General features: G+C 42.1%; 1 protein-coding gene across 3 annotated transcripts in view; it reads right to left on the bottom strand.

The window, feature by feature from the left end:
• Positions 1–654: 654 nt before the first annotated feature.
• rptor (regulatory associated protein of MTOR, complex 1) overlaps positions 655–19,779 on the bottom strand; it is a 218,956-nt gene continuing 199,831 nt past the window's right edge. For all 3 annotated transcript variants that reach the window (XM_080721242.1, XM_080721241.1, XM_080721244.1), the window contains 6 exons: positions 13,998–14,104; positions 12,564–12,691; positions 9,029–9,115; positions 8,477–8,593; positions 7,316–7,445; positions 655–4,311 (listed from right to left, as the gene is read on the bottom strand). In XM_080721242.1, the coding sequence (XP_080577368.1) occupies positions 4,243–4,311; positions 7,316–7,445; positions 8,477–8,593; positions 9,029–9,115; positions 12,564–12,691; positions 13,998–14,104 (638 nt within the window). In that variant the 3' untranslated portion in view covers positions 655–4,242. The remainder of the gene's footprint in view (positions 4,312–7,315; positions 7,446–8,476; positions 8,594–9,028; positions 9,116–12,563; positions 12,692–13,997; positions 14,105–19,779) is intronic.

The following is a 19,779-nucleotide window of genomic DNA, read 5'->3' on the forward strand; positions in this document are numbered from 1 at the left end:
CCCTGTCGCTATACTGCACCCGAGACTCTCCTTTTTACTGAAACCAAGTTTAAAATGAGAATTGAATACACAAAATAACAATAAGAAGCAACTAAACTTCAATGGTAGTGGATGGAGAGAAAGGACTGTTGTCCCACCAAGACACAGGAACCAATGGGTGTGAAGAAGGGCTTGACAACAGGCGGGACTTGACAAAGGGTGAATTGCGTCATGTTTGCGCCGCTTAGCCAATAAGTGACAGCAGGGGCGTCACAAGGGGGGGAAAGGTGGGACTGAGTTAGGCTAGGGCTCCACCAAAATGACGGCGTCGTGCCGGCGTCAAAAAATGAACCGGGGCGAATTTGAGCGTCCGACGCTGACGTTGACGTCGGCAGTGGAGCACCCTTCATTGATTAAAACGGGAGCGTTCCCAGTGTTGACGTTGACGCGACGCTCGACGCGCCCGGTGGAGCCGGGGGGTTACTAGGGCCCAAGGTGGAGGGACCTTCATTATTTTATACTATGCATTTGAAAAATAGCACATATACAAGCTCACAGCGTGGCAATCGGTGTGAGCCCGAGCTGGTGCCCCGAGGTCACAAATGCATAATACTTCACTTCACACTGTATAAACATCCCAAAATCAGATTTGAAAAAAAAAGTAATAATAACCCCTTTGTTGTGTGTATTTGGTTTATTTCATCTCCTGTCTTATAAACCATGATCAGCCAAGCAGTCTACAGTCACAGAGAAACACCTGATTGTTTTCACTTGTCAATTATATGTTGGTGAAGTTTCTTTTTTTTCTCTGGATCTAAAATCTTAAAACTCAGCGATTGATACCAAGAGATGAGTGTGATTCTGAGTTGGTGAGGCAGAGGGTGGGTGTGGGGGCTCCCAGTAAGGCCTACTACTGTCAGTTAGAACGCGCTACTGAGATTAGATATGGGGTGGTGGTGGGGGGACAGGGGGACTGTAAATACAGTCGCTTACAGAAAATGCATGGCATGTATTTACCAGTTCCTTTAAAGTCCACAGGCAAAGCATTTACAGTTCATTCTTTTTACAGTGAGAAAGCCAAGCTTGGGACGTTAGAGGCACAATTAAGAGATAAAAAGGTGAAGAGTTTAGCAGGAACTATGGTGGAGGAAAGTGAGGGCGTATCGGGGGTAATGTTTAGAAGTAGGGAGAACAGGAGACTGTTTGTACAGTAGGTGTCAGTGAGGGGAAGGTCATCCCCTCTCTCTTCTCTCTACTTCACGGAGGCCAAGGCAAACATAATTCCATTTAACACAGAGCACAATTAAAAACATAAAATCACAAAGAAAGGAAAAGGAAAATGATAAAAAAGTTAAACAAGCAAAAGAAAAAACAAATCCCAGGGAAGAGGCACGTCTATGGCAATACTGCACATTTGAGAAAAGAAAGACTAAACAAAGATTCCTCTTAAAACGTCACAACTGCGACAACTGCTGCACGTCAGAAATTCAGCAGTTGTGATTCTCATGGTTCCAGGAGTGACACCAGACCGTACTTTGGAGTACAATGTGACGACACGGTCCATCATGCTGACTGACACTCACGAGGCTGGCAGTTGTATTTAACAGAGGTTTGTGGTGTCTCATGAACGGTACCTGAGACTGACACTCAAAGAGGTTCACCAAGAAGTGAAGTGTGCCGCGGATGACTAAAATACAATGAGAATACAGCGGTACGCTGTGATGGACGGTTCCATACGGTGTATCATACAAAGTGCTCCAGGTCACAAGTCTGATGTCAGTCCTCCACACGCGTCATGCTGTTAACATTACACTGACAACGCCTGAGCCATCAAACCAAACAACTCTGGCAATAAAATCAAGATTAAAACAAAGTAAAGAAAAGACAGGAAAAAATAGTAAATCTTGCAGCAGACTTTTAAAAAGAAAAGAAAAGAGAAAAACATCCAAAGGGTTGGGGCGATCCCTAGTGTGGTGAGTCAACAAATCCACAATGCTGTGGGCTCCAGGGTGTCTGACAGTCTGAATAAGAAGCTGCTCCTCACCATCTCTGACTCTGACAAAGCAACATCATATAACTTATGATCATGTTGAAAACATACAGATTGCAAGGTGCCATATGAGACAATAAGGAACCTTATTGGAGCACAGGGGGCAATGATAATGAACAATGTGAATCTGTGTCTGGGAACAACATACACAGCACACTTGGGTGAAATCATATTAATATTTGTTTCCTTGGGTGCCAAATGGGTGGGGTTTGCCAGTCCAGACACATAGTGGCAGAGAGTTTGCACAATCACAGGAAAGCTAAGTCAATAGTGGGCACAATTGTTGCAAAAGAAACACTACAGATTACTACATTATGACCAGGTTCTGGTATACAGTGTGTGTAACATCTGTGAGGGGACACTGCAGAACAGCACAACCTTGTCCCTAAATCCCGTTTGCACTGCCGTGATTGTGAATGGGGATGGGTGTGATGCTGATGCTATTGCTATGTTGTCACACCACTGAGTGCTGCAGACTGGGGTTTGGCGTACAGGGAAAGCTTGAGCATGCAATGTACCTGTTGTAGTTCAAGCTTGCTTACGCTGTCATTAATGCTGTTGAATTGCAAAACAGTGCTTCATCTTCCCTAGGGGCTCTTGAAAGTGATTGCTTGAGGCTGAAGGCTGGCTGTTCTTTATTGCTTTGCAGGCGGGGCACACAAGTGGCACAGAGTCCCCATGAGTTTAAGCGGGGTCAACGGGTTTAGAGTGGGGCGAGACCATCGTAGACTTTGTCACCACTTCCATTCTCCTCTCACTGTGCTACTTAGCTATAAAGGCATAAGTCAGCCTTTAGGTCAGGGGTGCCCACACATTTTTGACGTGAGATCTACTTTTAAAATGACTAGCTCAACATGTTCTACCCATCCAAAATATTTTAGCTGAGGGCCTGAGGGGGGCTTTGGAATAGCAGCACTGGCTTTATATTTTAGACAAACACACTACTGTAAGGGGGAAATAAATGGGAAATACTGGGGGGAATGTCTTCATCCCATTCTGTATGGAAGTGGTAGGTTTTGGGGTTCTTTGTAATGCTACTGACTCTTGAACAAAGTATTGCATTGGATGTTTGCCTACTTTAGAAGCCATGAAGGGAGCTGACAGGTCCTTCTTGATGTCATATTAATTATATATTTTTAGAGGCATGTCATGTGGTCTACCTGCACACCATTGGTGATCTACTGGTAGATCACAATCTACCTTTTGGGCACCCCTGCTTTATGTGATGAATAGAGTTGGGGTGTCAAGGAGCCCATGTGGAAAAGATCTGATAAGAGGAATTTTAATGGAAGAGGTTAGTCAGTTTGGCACACTGGAATTAGTGATGGGTATCGATGTGGAGGAAGGTAACTTGCATGAAGGTGGGGCGTGAGGGGCCGTGGGGGCGGGGTCATTAGTTCTGTCCAAGGCTATGAAGACCCACTCTGGGGCACAGCTGTGCTATAATCCATTTAACACACACGCACGCGCACACACACACACACACACACACACACACACACACACACACACGCACGCCGGCACACATTTCATTTGACTGCCGGGTAAACAAGCCAGGCAAAATAAGCATAGTCAACCATCTAAAGGGTCCTTAAAAATGTCTGATCAGCGATGCAGCAAAGTAGCAAAACTCCTCAATCTGTGTCCATTGGCTGTAGTGGGGCCACTCGTCCTTCCCCGTAATGAGGTCCAGCGTAGAGCAAGTCTATATTCTCCTGCCCTGGTGTACAGGTTAAGTGTATGTTTTCCATAGTGTGTGTTCCTTTCTCCTTTGGGTGACCTCATCACCCCCTGCCGGGTGCATAGGGGTCAGAGTTCATTCGTGTAGCGACGCTTGGCGTGAGGCCAGGAAGAGCCCCTGGCGATAGGAAGGTACCTCCTCTTAAAATATAACCTATCATCTTCTTTATATGCACTTTAAATTTACACACTCCTCAGCACAGCCAAGTCTACAATCATTAGCTTCATAATAACAATATGAATAAACAACAATAATAATAATAATGATAATAATAATAATAATAACAACAACAACAAAGACACAACATGAGTTTTTGTCAGCAGCCATCACTAGAACATTCAGGGTGGTAATTGCATATGTACAAGAGAAGGTCATTTACATCCCAGGTCCCTGGAGCTCAAGGTCAACGGTCACAAGTCGTAGGTATTAGGAGAAGGAGAGGGGTGGAAGGAAGGGCTCCAGTGGTGAGGTGTTATCTGAGCCTCTTCTCTGCTGAGTAGATGGACATATAGTAGTCATTGCTGCCCACCGCTAAGTGGGGCTGGAAAGAAAACAGAGTCGGTGGGAAAAAGGGCATTTTAGATGGGTAAAGACAAGTACAAATACGTGTTTAGGCACGTGCATTTTGTCAATATGTCTATCAATGAAAAATAAAAAGGTCTCAGATAATCTGAAAGAACACGTTGAGAATGGGCCTTAGTGATTCACATTCTATGCATTGCTTATAAACAGTATGCAGATCTAGGAAACTGTGTGGAACCTTTTTCTTCTCGACTTCCAGTGATACAGAGTACCATTAGCACAGTGACAGTCATTTTCAACTTTCCCTACTCAATGGAAAAAGTACTCACATTTTGTACTTAAGTAAAAGTATCGATACTGCACTGTAAATGTACTCTGTTAGGGTGCCCTCACACCAAAATACCTAGAGTGGAATCCGCCAATGCATTTCAATGAGAATGGAGCGTTTTTTTTGCAGAAATCCTCTACTGGCAAAAAAACGCTCCATTCTCATTGAAATTCATTGGCGGATTCCACTCTAGGGGCCCTATTATGATCCAGGTCTTATGCCTTATGCCTTAACTTCTTTACCTTTTTTTCACTATTTTGAAAAACATTTTTAAATACTTCAAATGCTGATCTACATTTTCACGGTGTGAACTTGCAGATCAGCTATTTGAAATATTTAAAAAACAAAAACAAAATAGTAAAAAAAGGCAAAGAAGTTAAGGCATAAGGCATAAGACCTGGTTCATAATAGGGCCCTAGGTATTTTGGTGTGAGGGCACCCTTACAAGTAAATGTCCAGAATTCAAAATGTACTTGAGTAAAAGTATGAAAGTATTGGCATCAAAATGTACTTAAAGTACTAAAAGTAAAAGTACTAAATGTTTGAAAATAGCAGATCTGCAAGCTCACAGCGTGTCGCATCGCGACACGTTGTGAGCTTGTAGATCGGCTATTTTCAAATTGCCTAGGTCTAAAATAGGGCTAAATTGGATTAATGTTTGTTTTATAATATTATAATTTATATCTGCAAAGTAGCTACTGTAGTAACTAAAGTTTTCAAATAATTGTATTGGAGTAAAAGTACAATATTTGCTGTTGTAACACACTGTTTGTAATGGTGTCTAGAAACACATCTAACAAGATTTGAAAGTAATATTGATTGAGACCAGTACGTTATACCAAAACTTTATAGACCAAGGTTATTCTCCTAAACAAAAGCAGGGCCCTTAGCCAATGAGGAGCAATGTTCTAGGTGACATCATCACCAACAAGTGCAACCTGACAAAAACACCCACATGAAATCTTTTGTATTATGTTCTCACAAATCTTTATATACTCAGGTTATTCTCCTCAAAAAACTGGCCGACAATACAAAGGCAGGGCCTTTGGCCAATGAGGGAGCAGCGAGCCCACACTGTTTGTAATGGTGTCTAGAAACACATCTAACAAGATTTGAAAATAAATTTCCCTAGGGGAATTTTTGACAGCTGCTGAAAGTTGAGATACCATTAACTTTACTACATAAAAAAAAAAAAAAAAAACCTGCTTTAAATAGCATTTGAGGGGTCAAACTAGGGTTTTGAATCCATTGTAAGCATTTGTTTTGCACAAAAACATTCCTTGGACTAAAAATCAAACCTCGGTTCGAAGTGAAGCGGTGAATCTTAGTATAGAAGTGTCTGGAGAGCCGGTATGATAGCCGGTATAATGAGACCTATTGCATGTACAAGACAGATAAAACCTGAAGGCCAAATTATCATGTGAAGCTTGACCAATCCTCAAAGTATCCATTCATCTGACCGGGAGGGACACCGCACACATATTCTGGACGTACAGGACAGATAAAGCCTATTCATTCTGAACTGAAATGACCATATATGGACATGGGACACACATTTTGCTTTTTGAATAAGCCTATTCATTCTGGACTGATATTTTGCACGTACGGGACAGGAAAAACCTGTTCATTCTGGCCTGGAGTGACCATATATGGACATGAGGTGACATACATTGTGTTTTTGAAAAACCCTGTTCATTCTGGACTGAGATCACCATATATGGTAATTAAATGGACATTCTGTTTTTGAAAAAGCCTGTTCATTCTGGACTAAAATGACCATATATGGGCATGATACACACAAAGCCACTCATTGGAAGCGGTTTTCACCACTTCAAAAACGGCCATAGACACTTTTCCATGTCATCACTAACCATTTTCTTGTGCAAAACAAATGCATGCAATTGATTCGGAATCATAAAAAAACCCTAGTTTGACCCCTCACATGCTACTTAAAGCAGATTTATTTTTGGTATTTCTTTCCTGCATAATAAAGTAAACGGTACCTCAACTTTCAGCAGTTGTCACAGATTCCCCGGGGGAAATTGATTTTCAAACTTTGCTAGGTGTTTTTCTAGACACCATTACAAACACATTGGTGAAGAAATGTCTTGGTAAGGAATTTATTCTCAGATTTGACATTATTCTGATAATATTCCCTGACTAAATTCAGGGGCGTCAATTGGGTATGGCAGGGGTATGCAGCTGCCATACCCTGGGTCCAGGGGCGAAAATTAAAGTTACTTTTAAATATAAATACATGAATGTCTCTTTGTCTATCTGTGCTGGTTATTATGTTGTTAAATTACAGTAAATTACAGTAAAATAACTACAAATGCAACATTTTACAAAATGGTCACTTTAACAAGGTATTATAATTATATTCTCCACATTTTTATTCATCTTGACAGAATGGTATATTCCCAGGTTCCGCAGGTCAGCTGCACAGCCAAGTTTAGCTGCACTTGAACAACTGTTCCAGGCTGCCATATCGAGCCCAAGAAACCGTAGAAACAATCAAAATAAATGAATCATGCCTGTTGATAAGGTATGGCAACATGGCTGGTGTCTTGAACGCGCGCCTTCGCGCGCGTTCAAGACACCAGTCATGTTGCCATACCTTAGCTTTTTCTGAACTGACGCTACTGACTAAATTGAATGAAAAGGAATGCCGTGAGGAGCATGGACGGAGACCTACCCAGTATGGATGGAAGGCTAAACAGCTGATGGCCCCGATCCGTTGGCCCATGAAGCCGTCATAGTACTTGATGTTGCTGATCACATCCCCGTTAGAGTTGTACACTGCTATGAACTGATTCATAGACCCACTGGATCACAGAGAATACACAAAGACACAGCAAGGAAGACACAGTATGAGTGCACTTGGATACACCGTTACAGGCTTTTAGACGCACCTTTTTAAAAATCAGCTGAACATAAAATAGTTTTTCTGTAGTGACCCCTGAACTTGGCAGAGGACATTGTCAGACTATAATCTTTACACAGGGGTCATCAACATGTCTGTACACGGACAAATGTGTCCGTGTCAAGACTCAGTTTTGTCCATGGCAAATTCTAGATTTTCTTTTTTACACACCAATATAATTTTCTTATTCTCATCATAAGACCCAATTAATGAATGTCAGTCTTAAAGGAGTAGTTCACCCCCAAAACACTTTTTTTTTCTAGTGATTACTCATGCCATGGAGAGTAGAGTTTTTTGTTGCATTCTTAAACAAAAAAAAGGATTATAGTAAATGACCAAAAGCATGGGCCTGGATGGGGACCCAAATACAATGCCCTGGATGGGGACCCAAATACAATGCCCTGGATGGGGAGGGGACCCAAATGCATTTGGGTCAGAATCAATGGGGGTAAATTTACTTGACCCTTGACCCCTAAATTTACCCCCATTTGGGTCTTATTTGGGTCCCCATCCAGGCCCATGCATTTGGGTCCCCTCCCCATCCAGAATCAATGGGGGTAAATTTACTATAATCATTTTTTTTTCGTCTTAGGAATGCGACAAATACAAAATTATTATAGAACTTATTATCTCCATGGTGTACAGTACTTAGTTACTTTACAAACTGAGTACAAGGTTTCCACCCGACAGCCACAATATGCAGCAGATCACATGAAACGAGGACGAAAGGACTGTTCAACGTTCTGATCAACGCGGCAGTGCGTGACATTATGACTGAAACCACACATATGAATTACTTACAATTACAAATAAACATTTGATGTTCAGTTTACCATTTGACAGGCCTTTTTTGTAAACCGTAAAATCCTGCATGTTAATTTATCCATTTGGTAACAGATGGAACCATGGTGTGGGTGATGTGTGTGAACTCACCAGGCGAACAGGTTGGCCTGTGGGTGAATGTCCAGGGCTGTGAGGCCCTTCACGGTCTGCAGGACGTTCACAGAGTCCGGTGACCGTGGCTCAAAGAAACGAACGTCCCCGTTGACACTGTGGACGCAATACTTTATTAGACAAAGATGCAAAAAAACAGCACAGACATACAGTAACACTTGGGCTAAAAGGACAACACAAAAAAAGTCCATGGGGACTTGTTTCTATTGTGGGCCTATGTATTCAATGCAATTCAACCAAACTAGCCTGTTGAAACCAGGAAAGCATCTTAAGAGCATTTTAGATTTTAGCTATAATGATATAGCATCATACGTTTTCCAGAAAACTCTCAGGATTTAGAACAGTGGTTCTCAAAAATAGCAGATACGCAAGTTCATAGCGCCTCACTTGGTGCCTGCTGACTGCTATATTTTAACATTTTTTGTAAAATATTGATTTCTTTCTTCTCTTCTTGGGTGTGTTGGGTGGGGGAGCGACAAAACTCAGAGTGTTAATGAATCGATAATGAAAATGAACATAGAGAGAAAGTACCTGACACTGATAATATGTCCGTCTGTCTCCTTCTGCAGGTGGGCTTTAACCACCCAAGCTCCGTGCTCCCTGTATGTCATTATCCGACTGAAAAGAGACACAACGGATGGAACACCAGTTAAAAACAATTCCAGTGTTGGTATTAGATAATCACCTTTGGGTGTAAATTGGATTGGAGATGCACACAAATGAAAGCTCAATGGTGAGAGTGCTTATATGGATGATGTCAAATTTTTTAAGTAAAAATCAGTATGCAAATGTTTATGCAGCATTGCATGTCTACTGGTGTGGTGAAGTGTATGTAGTACATGTGAGTGACCACGGGATGGCGCCCTGAGCTTAAAGCTTAGGACTGAAATGCTGAAGGCAGAGAAAAAGCAAAACCTCTGTTTTAATGTGCAATCATGTGCATCAAGTATCACCCCGATACTGCTCCTTAGTTTTGTAGGTTCGCTATTCAGAATCAGGAGTATCATTTGTTCATAGATGGAAGAGACTTATTTTGTTTTCCGACTGTCATTTTTTGCATAGTACTGTGTTTTATTTCTCTGTCATTTAATGTTGTATGAATATGAATCGAGTACAATTTTAAATAAGCCAGCAAGCTTTCTTGGTGTCTTTATCCTTTTAGTTGACCTTGTATCAGTGAACTGCACTGTCCTGTACCTTTTCCTATGCAAACTTCTAATGAAGTATTCAATCAATCAAACTTGACGCAATTGTTGTTGTCAATTGCAATCAATCTCTCAAGTGAGACAGCATGCCATGTGAACATGATAAAATGAGCCATACAAGCAGTACGGCTACAGGCTACCGTCTGATGTTACAAGCATACAGTTCCAGTTAAATCTACGACTTCTAGGAGTCTGCGCAGCTCCATTCTCAGTGCTATTCCTGCCATGTTCTATTCTTCACATACAGACTTAGAGGCCTTATCTTTTCAGCGTGCGGCCATTTTAAGCATGACAAGTATCGTGTATATTAATTAATTCTCAACTTGTGGACCAGTCCACAAGTTGAGAATTAATTAATGAGGATATTGCATGTGGGCCCCCAAACAATTGGCTAAAGGCCCACCCATCCGCGTATCGACTGCCGTGTAAAGTAGGCTGTGTGCAAGATTTTCAAATTAAATCTTGTGAAATAAAATGTCACCGACCAATCATCAAGGACGATGATACAAGAAAGAAGAAATGGACTTTGTCTTCGTACATCACTCTTTATCATGGAGCCTTGAGATATTATTACCAATTGTAAAGCACTCACGCATCATCGTACCTTGTGTGCTCAGTTTAGCAGGCATACTCTTAACACCCATAAACTTTGTATCTTGTATTTGTATTTATGCTTGTACTGTACAATCAGCTTGTGTCATTTCTGGTTTGTTTCTCTGATGAATGATTTAGTTATTTTGTATTACTATATATCGTTGTTGTCCGGTGGAAACCTCGTATCTCCAAGTTTCAAATGTGTATGTTCTTTCACAAAGTAAAGCCCTGCTTCATCATACAAGGCCGTCGCACAAAAGTAGTGAAAACAGCAGATCTACAAGCACACAACGCCTCGCGGTGCGAGGCGTTGTGTGCTTATAGATCGGCTGTTTTCACATTTTTAAATGATAAATCCAAAACGAACGGTCTTGGACATACAAGGTTTTCACCCGACAACGACGATATATTACATTGAAATGATCTAGAGGTAAATCACTGGCCAGCCTCTTTCAGGTTTGCCTGTTTAGGATCTACCATTTTGTCAAGTCCTGCATGTGGTCACAACCCTCTTCCCACTCATTGGTTGCTGTTGCTTAGTTGGACAAAAAAACTCTCTCCATCCACTATATACTGTACAGTTGCCTTGTATTTATATTTAATGTATTCAATTCTTATTTTAAACATGGCCTCGTTAAAAAGGAACATCTCTGGTGCAGCATAATTAGTGACTGAACAAAATATGTTTTCCCCCCAAAAAACTGAAATGTTTCACTTTTTTTAGTAAACTCAGCATAAACAACGAGATGGAGGTGAAAACAGGGCGGAACAAGGCGAAAGGAGCCTGCTGGTTGGTTGGTAAGGGAGAGACCAATCAGATGACATCAGATGAACTGACAATGGGCCAATTGTTGTGTTGTCTGTAAGAAAATATATTCTCAATATCCCGCCTATTGGCCAGGTCACTTTTGGAGAAGACATGTTTCATAATTTTTCACCCGATATTTGTTTTTCTCCCAATAGCCAGGCTCTGCCCCCAAAGCTCTGCCCCTACAGTACCTTAGACAAACAGCCCTGTTTTGAGTGCATATCTGTTGCTTGGTTTGCATTGGGATAACAATTGCCATACAATTATCTATCATTATCTCTTCCAAAGCTTGTCAACAAGGCATGCAGTATGCAATGGAAAAATATGTGTAGGACATTACTACTTCCACAAACAAAATACAGGCAAATGTGTTTATCCTTCCCAAAGAAAGAGGTATCTACCGCATCTAATATCAATTGACTACTTAACGTTATCGGACAGGAGTGTACTGCAGGGCAAGTAAGAATTATACAGGTATTATTCAGAGTTATTTGACAGGCAGAGTGACCATCATGGGCGTCATCGTAAATCCTCATAGCTAACGGCACAAAGGACAGGCCATGTCTCATACAGATTCAAACCCCTACAGCTATATTTTCAACTATCCCTTACCCCATATTCCTAAACTTATTAGAAATATTCCAAAAATGTTTTTTCAAAATAGTTTTTTTCCCTCCAAAACTCCATTTGTTTTTCCTGGTTAAATAAAAAGTACAAAAAAAAAAAATACAAAAATACACGAGTGGTCCATTCCACCAAAGAGACATAAAAACGGTTTGTCTAATTATCCCTGGGCTCATTTTAAAAGGGAGCACCACAGTTGGGGAAAGGTGCAATTCTACACCTAAGGGGGACTCTAAATTTAGCCTTATTTAAAAGATTTATGGGATGCTTTGCAGCTTAATTGCACTGGTTTTCCCTTTGGGGATAAATAATATTTAGCTAACAGGGTGGGTGCTTGACGTGTGTGTGTGTGTGGGGGGGGGGGGGGGGGGGGGGGGGGGCAGTGCAGAGAGGGCTGTGTGTGTGTGTGTGTGTGTGTGTGTGTGTGTGTGTGTGTGTGTGTGTGTGTGTGGTTGGGGGGGGGGGGGGCAGTGCAGAGAGGGCTTGGCAACACCTAACTGTGATATACTGCATGCAATAAATGTAATATAAAAGCTGGATATGTAGGATTAAGTATTACACCCTGTTACTGTTTAATATGGGAGGCTGGTTCAATCCCCAGTTCCGCTAGGATATCATGGCCAGTTGTCCTCGAGCAAAACACTGAACCCCCCCCAAAAAAAGGCTGGTGCATTGCATTGCTTATAGTAAGTGCTTATTACCATTAGTGAAGACCAATTTACACAAAACAGAGATGTTTTTAAACCATCTGTTTAAAAAAAAAGTCAAGACAATTAGTCTGTGTGTGTGTGTGTGTGTGTGTGTGTGTGCGTGTGTGTGTGTGTGTCTATCATACCATTCATTGGGGGCCATCCTTCTGTCATAGACACGCACAGAACCATCTCCCAGACCGGCAACAATGAGAGAACGTTGAGAGTCACAGGACAGACTGGTCACACAGCTGTCTGCTCCTGTTGGAATGTCCTGGATCACACACACACACACACACACACACACACACACACACACAATCACAATTGGGGACAGACGTGTGCAAAAAATGCGCACAAATTCCCTTGTAAAAGACTTGAGAAGGTCCAGTGCATTGTTGTTCTAATGCACATTAAACATTAAACTAACGAAGAAGCAAATCCATCACGTCTCCCGTTTGACTGATGGTTCACTTCAAACTGGACCTGGCGTCAATACGCAGCCAAAGGCAAGACTAAGCCATTTACTGATATGGAGTACATCAATCAAGACAATGATTAACACACTAAAGATCATTAGAGGTGTGAAGGGGGGAAAAAAAAAGAAACATGGTAATGGAACGACACCAATTTTTATTAGCTCATTACTCAGTACCGCTTTTTCACATGAACATACAGAACTGAAGGTCATGGTGGAGTTGAGTGAAGGAAAAAAAACAACATTAATGAACATCTCATCGTAAAATATGCAGAGAAGATTTTTGATCGGCCTGGACGTTGATACCTGCTTAGTTATGAGATGAGGAACCGGGCTAGATGGGAGGGTTCCAATGACGCCGGTAATCACTGATTGGTTAAATGACACACAGTCGCAGAAGTGTTGTGTTGTTTACTAGCAAAGTTTTTTCCCCCTTTTTGCATCGTTGTTCTGACTACACATACGTCATACGTCATGATTCCGTTGTTTGGCCCACAAAAAAAAAAAAGGATGTGTATCTCAAAGGATATATTATTGGCAGAATCACAGAATATTTGGCGGTCCCGTTTTCACTTTTCACTACATCGGATTGTTGCAATTGCCTGCACTACAATACTTAACCATATGTTGCGCTATGACAAAATAAACACATAAAATGTAACAACGTGTCCGTTCCGTAATGCAATTAAAACGGTGAAAGCTGTGTGTGTTGTTGTACACCCGGAGAAGCAATGACGGATTCGGCCAAGCCCCTAAATACCCTTATGTGTGTCTCAAAGAATATACAGTACGTACGTACGTACGTAAATACATACAGAACCCACTAGTTCCCTGGGGGGTATGCACAGGATATGAGGGATTGAAAGTAGCAGTATCAGAATTAATGTTGGAGAACCAAGACCGGTGCCCGTTGGGCAGAACAGTCACCATTGACGTCCAGTTGTGCAATACCTGTCTGTGATGTAAGCATTGTCTCAGCATGCAGCTGTTACCATGGTGGCGAAACTGTGTAGTATCAACGATGTCAGCATGCAGACAGGCGGCCAGACATTCGGTAAATTAATAGTTAGATAGATATATATTATTAGATAGTATATATTACCTGGACCTTCATCTCCCTCTCTGTATCCCAGATCCTGATGACCCTGACATCTCCAGAGGTCATGAGGAGACCAGTCTCCTGTTCCCAGTCCACCACCATGCCTGCACCTACAGCACAGAACATCAGCACATCAACGGTTAATGTGCAGAGAACACACACACACACACACGCACGCACGCACGCACACACACGCACGCGCACACACACGCACACGCACACACTTCTCTTAGGAACGCACAAGGGCTGGGGTTCATATGCTATCGTCTCAACCTCAAGTTTTCTTGCCATATGAAATTGATGAATACGTTTTGTGCTTTGCACTTTTTGAATCGAGTGATCTGAAACTGAATAGACCCCAATGCAGCACAGACACACACATGCAGGCACGCACAGGTACTGTAACCAACAAATCCTGGTCTCCCATGTGGAAAACCATAGATCAGGCGCAGGTAGGTCAAATGAATGATTAGATTAGAGACAGAACAGTAGGTGGGCACAGCTTGCCGCCGCTTGCCACTGTTTAATAAATAAATATTTCTAAACGGCAGAAACATAAACACCATATTTCTCTCTGCAGATGTTTCAGGTACACACGCTATGACCCTGCTTATATCTTGGCTGGCTATCTCTGGCTGGCAGTGTTTAATATTGAGCATTGTTGCAAAACACACTGAAGGCCAGTGCTGCTTTCTCGCATGCTTCAATGTAATGCAACCATCGGATGATGAAAACCATTCTGGAACTGTGCCTATGGGCAGATTCTAGCAAGGTTAAAGGCCCAATCCCACTGGGCCAGATAACAGATAAATAAATCTCTTTCTCCAGATATTTTCCCATTCAAAGTGGATGGTAGATACAGATAAAAAAAATATCTACCACAGATATTTGCCACAGATACTTTTATCAGTGGCAGCTATTCTTTTTATCTGTATCTACCATCCACTTTGAATGGAAAAATATCTGGAGAAAGAGATTTTTTTTATCTGTTATCTGGCCCAGTGGGAATGGGCCTTAAGGCAGTGACGTGAGTGAGAGACAGACAGAGTGAGAGACCACGCATGAGAGTGAGAGTCAGAGACTGATGGAACGAGAGAGACAATTCTAAACACATCTCCATATGTCGCCAATGAAAATGGAAAAAGGAGAGGAGCCTGAAAGCAACATCTTACCCATACCTGCTGGGTTGAAACAAGGCTTCCTGGTGACAACCTGCGGGTGCAGTCTAACCTTGATCGTTACGTCAGCAGCACCACTGGAAATACGCCATTTCCAGGTGCAGATCTGAGCAGGGGAGTGGATTTAACCAATACATCACACTTACTGTATATAGTGCTTTTCATAGTGCCCAAAGTCAAACTGTGAGAAGACTTGCTATATGCTTCCGCCGTTAACCTTTACACCCCGACCCTACCTTCTCACATGTTTGAGGCCACCTTACACCAAAGATCTTCTTACTCCTCACCACGTGTTTGAGGCCACCTTACACCAAAGATCTTCTTACTCCTGCATCTGGCCTTTACCCTCCTACTGGTATAACCGTAAAAATAGAACATCTTATATAATAAATGCACAGAATCTCTGCACGTCCGTCTGTTATTCACATATCTCGAGAACCGTCCGACTTCACCGATTTGCATAATTCAAAACTTTCAAAGAAGTGCTGCTAGGATCCTGATGAGAGTGCAAAAATGTGACCCCATCACACCCACCCTCCGTTCACTTCACTGGCTCCCCATCAACTTAAGGACTGAATACAAGATCTCCCTTCTGACTCATCAGTGCCTCCACTGCAATGCCCCACCTAACTCAATATATATTATCATCATTATTATTATTACCCTTATAAATCCATCCACACAGGCACACACCTTGAACTTTATACAGTATATCGTAAAAGCAGAAAATCAGCAATCAGATCAAATAATCAGCTTCGCTGAATGATGTCAGTCAGCTATGATGCCAGTGTTGCGACATCAGATCAGGAATGTCCATATTTGGGCATAATTCGCTCTCTGTCCCTCCCTCCCCTTCTCACTGGCTTCAAAGCTCAAATCATGACGATATACAGTTGTTTCCTGCGTCAGAGAAGCTGGACTTAAAGGGAAGCACACACGCAGAGACACACAGGGAAAATCACTTCACAGGCTTATGCTCAGTCAGCTGTGCATGCCCACTCACACCCACACAAGCACGCACACACACACACACACGCACGCACGCACGCACACACACACACACACACACACACACACACACACACACACACACACACACACACACACACACACACACACACACACACACACACACACACACACACACACACACACACACACACACACACACACACACACACACACACACACACTCTCTCTTGGTGTTTCACAAACTGACAGAGGAGAGGAGATGAGGTATTCCCTTTGAAGTTGGCAGATATGCCTTCACGATTCTCGGTTGGGAGGAGAGCCTGGCAAATGCTTCATTCCCAATCTGAGCACATAGACAGAGAGTGTGTGTATGGATTTGAAGAGTTGAGATATATGCCATTTGAAACAGTCAACCTTAGTCAATCAACCCGAAGAATTAAGGAAAAGAAAATTGTGTACACACACACACACACACTTCTAAACTAATCTGTTAAAGCAACAATATGTACGTATTATGTGTCTGTCTGTAGAAAACGCAGCACATATCAGCTGGTTATTGCGCTGACAACATGCTGTGTCATCATGAGCGTGGATCATCTCTCCCTCTAGGAAATAACTGCAATGATGTTTAAACAACCATAAAGTTGGTGGTGCATCCATTTTCCAGTCCAGTGTGTGGTTTCGCAACAATTAACTTTGATGCTGTCAGCCAGTCCTACCTAACGCAAGGGTCTACATTTCTCAATAGAAGAGAAGAGTAAAGACCACTTACAACCCACTGCAGATGTGATCATTATATTTTATTAAAATACTCTGCCACACAGATTGATTACAATTATGTTTTATTCATTAAAAGTACCTGATTGATTGTAGGGTTAAAAGCACTCTTTATTTCTTCCAGTATACTGTATGCATTCATTTAAATTACAGAATCATATCTCCCTAATTTAATCCTTAATGTCTTTTGTTCCATCATGCCTTTTAATTTGTTTTCATTAATATGTGTATAACTAACATCACTTGATCAAACAAAACCCTTTTAGACAAAAAATATATACAATTCTCTTTCCAAATTATAAAAAGACATTTCAGCTTCACTGTAATTGTACAGTGAAAAGTGACAGGAAAATGACAGCAAGGAGAGGGGCCAACATGCAGCACAAACCAGAACGTTAGGGCTCTGTGTTCGATGCAATGACGGGATCAAACCACCAGAGCGTTCCCTGAGCTGTAAAAAAACAACAACCAAAAAGCCCCGAAAAACCCACATTGAAAGTATCAGCGCATGAGAAATCCCTTCTCCATGCCTGCCTCCTTCGCAGAGCTGCAGGTCTTATTAACCCACACAGAAATCAATACGCACATAACGTATGGAGATGTATGAGAGAACACTGCTGCCTCGCCAAGAATTCTCATTGCACCACTGGCCGTATGGGTTGAGTATTATGCCAGTAATGGGGCACTAGTCCTTTTAGCTCTCAATTATTAATACGCTACTAGGTTGCACACAGTAAGGGTGTATTGGCGTGTCAAGGGCAATCTGGTGGCTAATAGTTGCATAGAGTGATGCCCTAAGTGCAAGCCTTGATTCATTATTGCAAGACCCGTCACTGATGAAAGATGCATCAAGTATTCAGCCCTTTATCTCACCGATACTGAGTTCATCAAGTACAGTAGGAAAGACAGTGACGGCACCATGGATTCACATTCAAAGGAGGCTGCAGTGCACACGGAGTGTTAAACATGAACCTGTAAAGCTCCATTTTGAATTCGTAGTGTAAAGACCCTTTCCAAATTCTGTGTGAAAATGTAACCCTGAAGCCTGGGTTTGCAGATAACAGGGGTTAAAGCAAAAATCAAACCTCGGTTCGAAGTGGAGCGGTGAATCTGAGCAGCTTGCTAAATGCCTAAACTGTAAACTGTAAACTGTGCCTGTGAGTGAGTGGTGAGTGTGCCTGGCCTGCACAAAACAGCGCCCCTCCTTTAACTAGTGTGTTGTGTGTGGCCACTCAAGGTATTGCCAGGCTACGGACACGGCCAGCCAGCCACCCAGCCAGCCACCCAGCCAGCCACCCAGCCACATACCCACGGACATACCTGTCTATTGGGAGCGCTTTCACCGCTCCAAAAATAAATCCCAAGGCTGAAATGTATTTTCAGACCATGTCCCAAATGTGATTTTTGAAACATGGCGCACGCAGCGTACACTAATATTTGGGGTGTTTCCCTGAAGTTCTGAACTGCCTTCACTGAATGTGTGTGCGCCAATCCTTGCTTCATTTTATATAAGTATCTTCTGAAGTTCTGTTGTATTCTATGCTAGTCTGGCCAATTCAAATACTCACATCTTGAAATTATAACTTTAGCCATCGCTACACCTCTGATCTACACCTCTGATCTCAGAAATAGCCCCTATGGAATCCTCAAGACTGAAATCAGTGCCCGGGACTGAGAACTTTAACCCTGAGATCAACAGGGCTCACCTCACGTCTGTTTTGAGTCCAACCGACTGCCAAGTAGATATGGTTCTCTCCCCAATAACAACTACAGTACAAACTAAGACACTAATGATTTTGTTAGCATGAAGCAAGACAGCTTTTCCCTCGTGATGCAAAAAAATAGTGCAACACAAGCTTAATAAGCTTGTCTTTCCACTGCTAAAAGCCCCTGGAGTTTGTGGTAGAGCGCCTTGTTCTGAGGCTAATTTAGCCACTACACCCCCTAATCTGTGATACCCCCTCCATACATATCCTCTATAAATAATCTCTTCTCCCTCTAGAGAAGAAGGCTTCCTCTGCTTGTTCATTCTGCTCCATTATCTCTGGTGATGGAAAAGCTCTTCCACATACTGCAGTTCATTAAGCTATAGCATGTCGGCCTTCTTACTTCACTCCCTCTCCTCCCTTCATCCTGTTTGCTTTCAAAGAGCCCTTCAGGACCCAGGTAATAGAGTTCTCCAGGATTACCGGGAACCTTGAGCACCTAATGGAAGATGATATTTGCTGTGATTGCCCGCATGCAGGGCCATGGCATTTTGACAGTAGGCATTCTGAAAAGACACAAAGTATGCATCTACCACATGACAAGTATATTCTAGTTAGTAGGACCGCTGTTAATAGGCTGCTCATAACAACGCATTGACAGACTACTCAGAACAACTTCTGAATGGTTCTTCTCTGGTACTAACAGTAAGAAACAATCTAGGTTATACATTTATCTTGTGATTTTATTTGTTTTCTTATTTTATTCATAATGCATTTGTGTAACTTTCTACATTCATGCTTTGAATAAAATAAAAGAAGAAATAACAAAAGTATCTAGGTCAGGAATGAAACTTTGACAGAATGTCAACTTCACAGAATGCTGCACTACTTTCCTCAAGCAAGTGCAGATTTTCTTTCACCATTGAGCTAATAAAGCCTGCCTGCTTGCTCAGGGGATAAATTGAATCTTGACCATCAGGTCAAAATCCATGTCAGAGGTGTGTCTAGGTGAGACATGACCTTTGACACGATCTAAATGTCTCAATAGAAGAGCAGGGAGACAAAATACAACCACCCCAATTGTTTAATTTATATTGTATTAACAGTCTACCATACCGATTGGACAACATTACATTTTATTCATTAAGAAAA

Source organism: Nannobrachium achirus, assembly GCF_963921795.1.
Source record: "Nannobrachium achirus genome assembly, chromosome: 3".
In the NCBI taxonomy this organism is placed as follows: Eukaryota; Metazoa; Chordata; class Actinopteri; order Myctophiformes; family Myctophidae; genus Nannobrachium; species Nannobrachium achirus.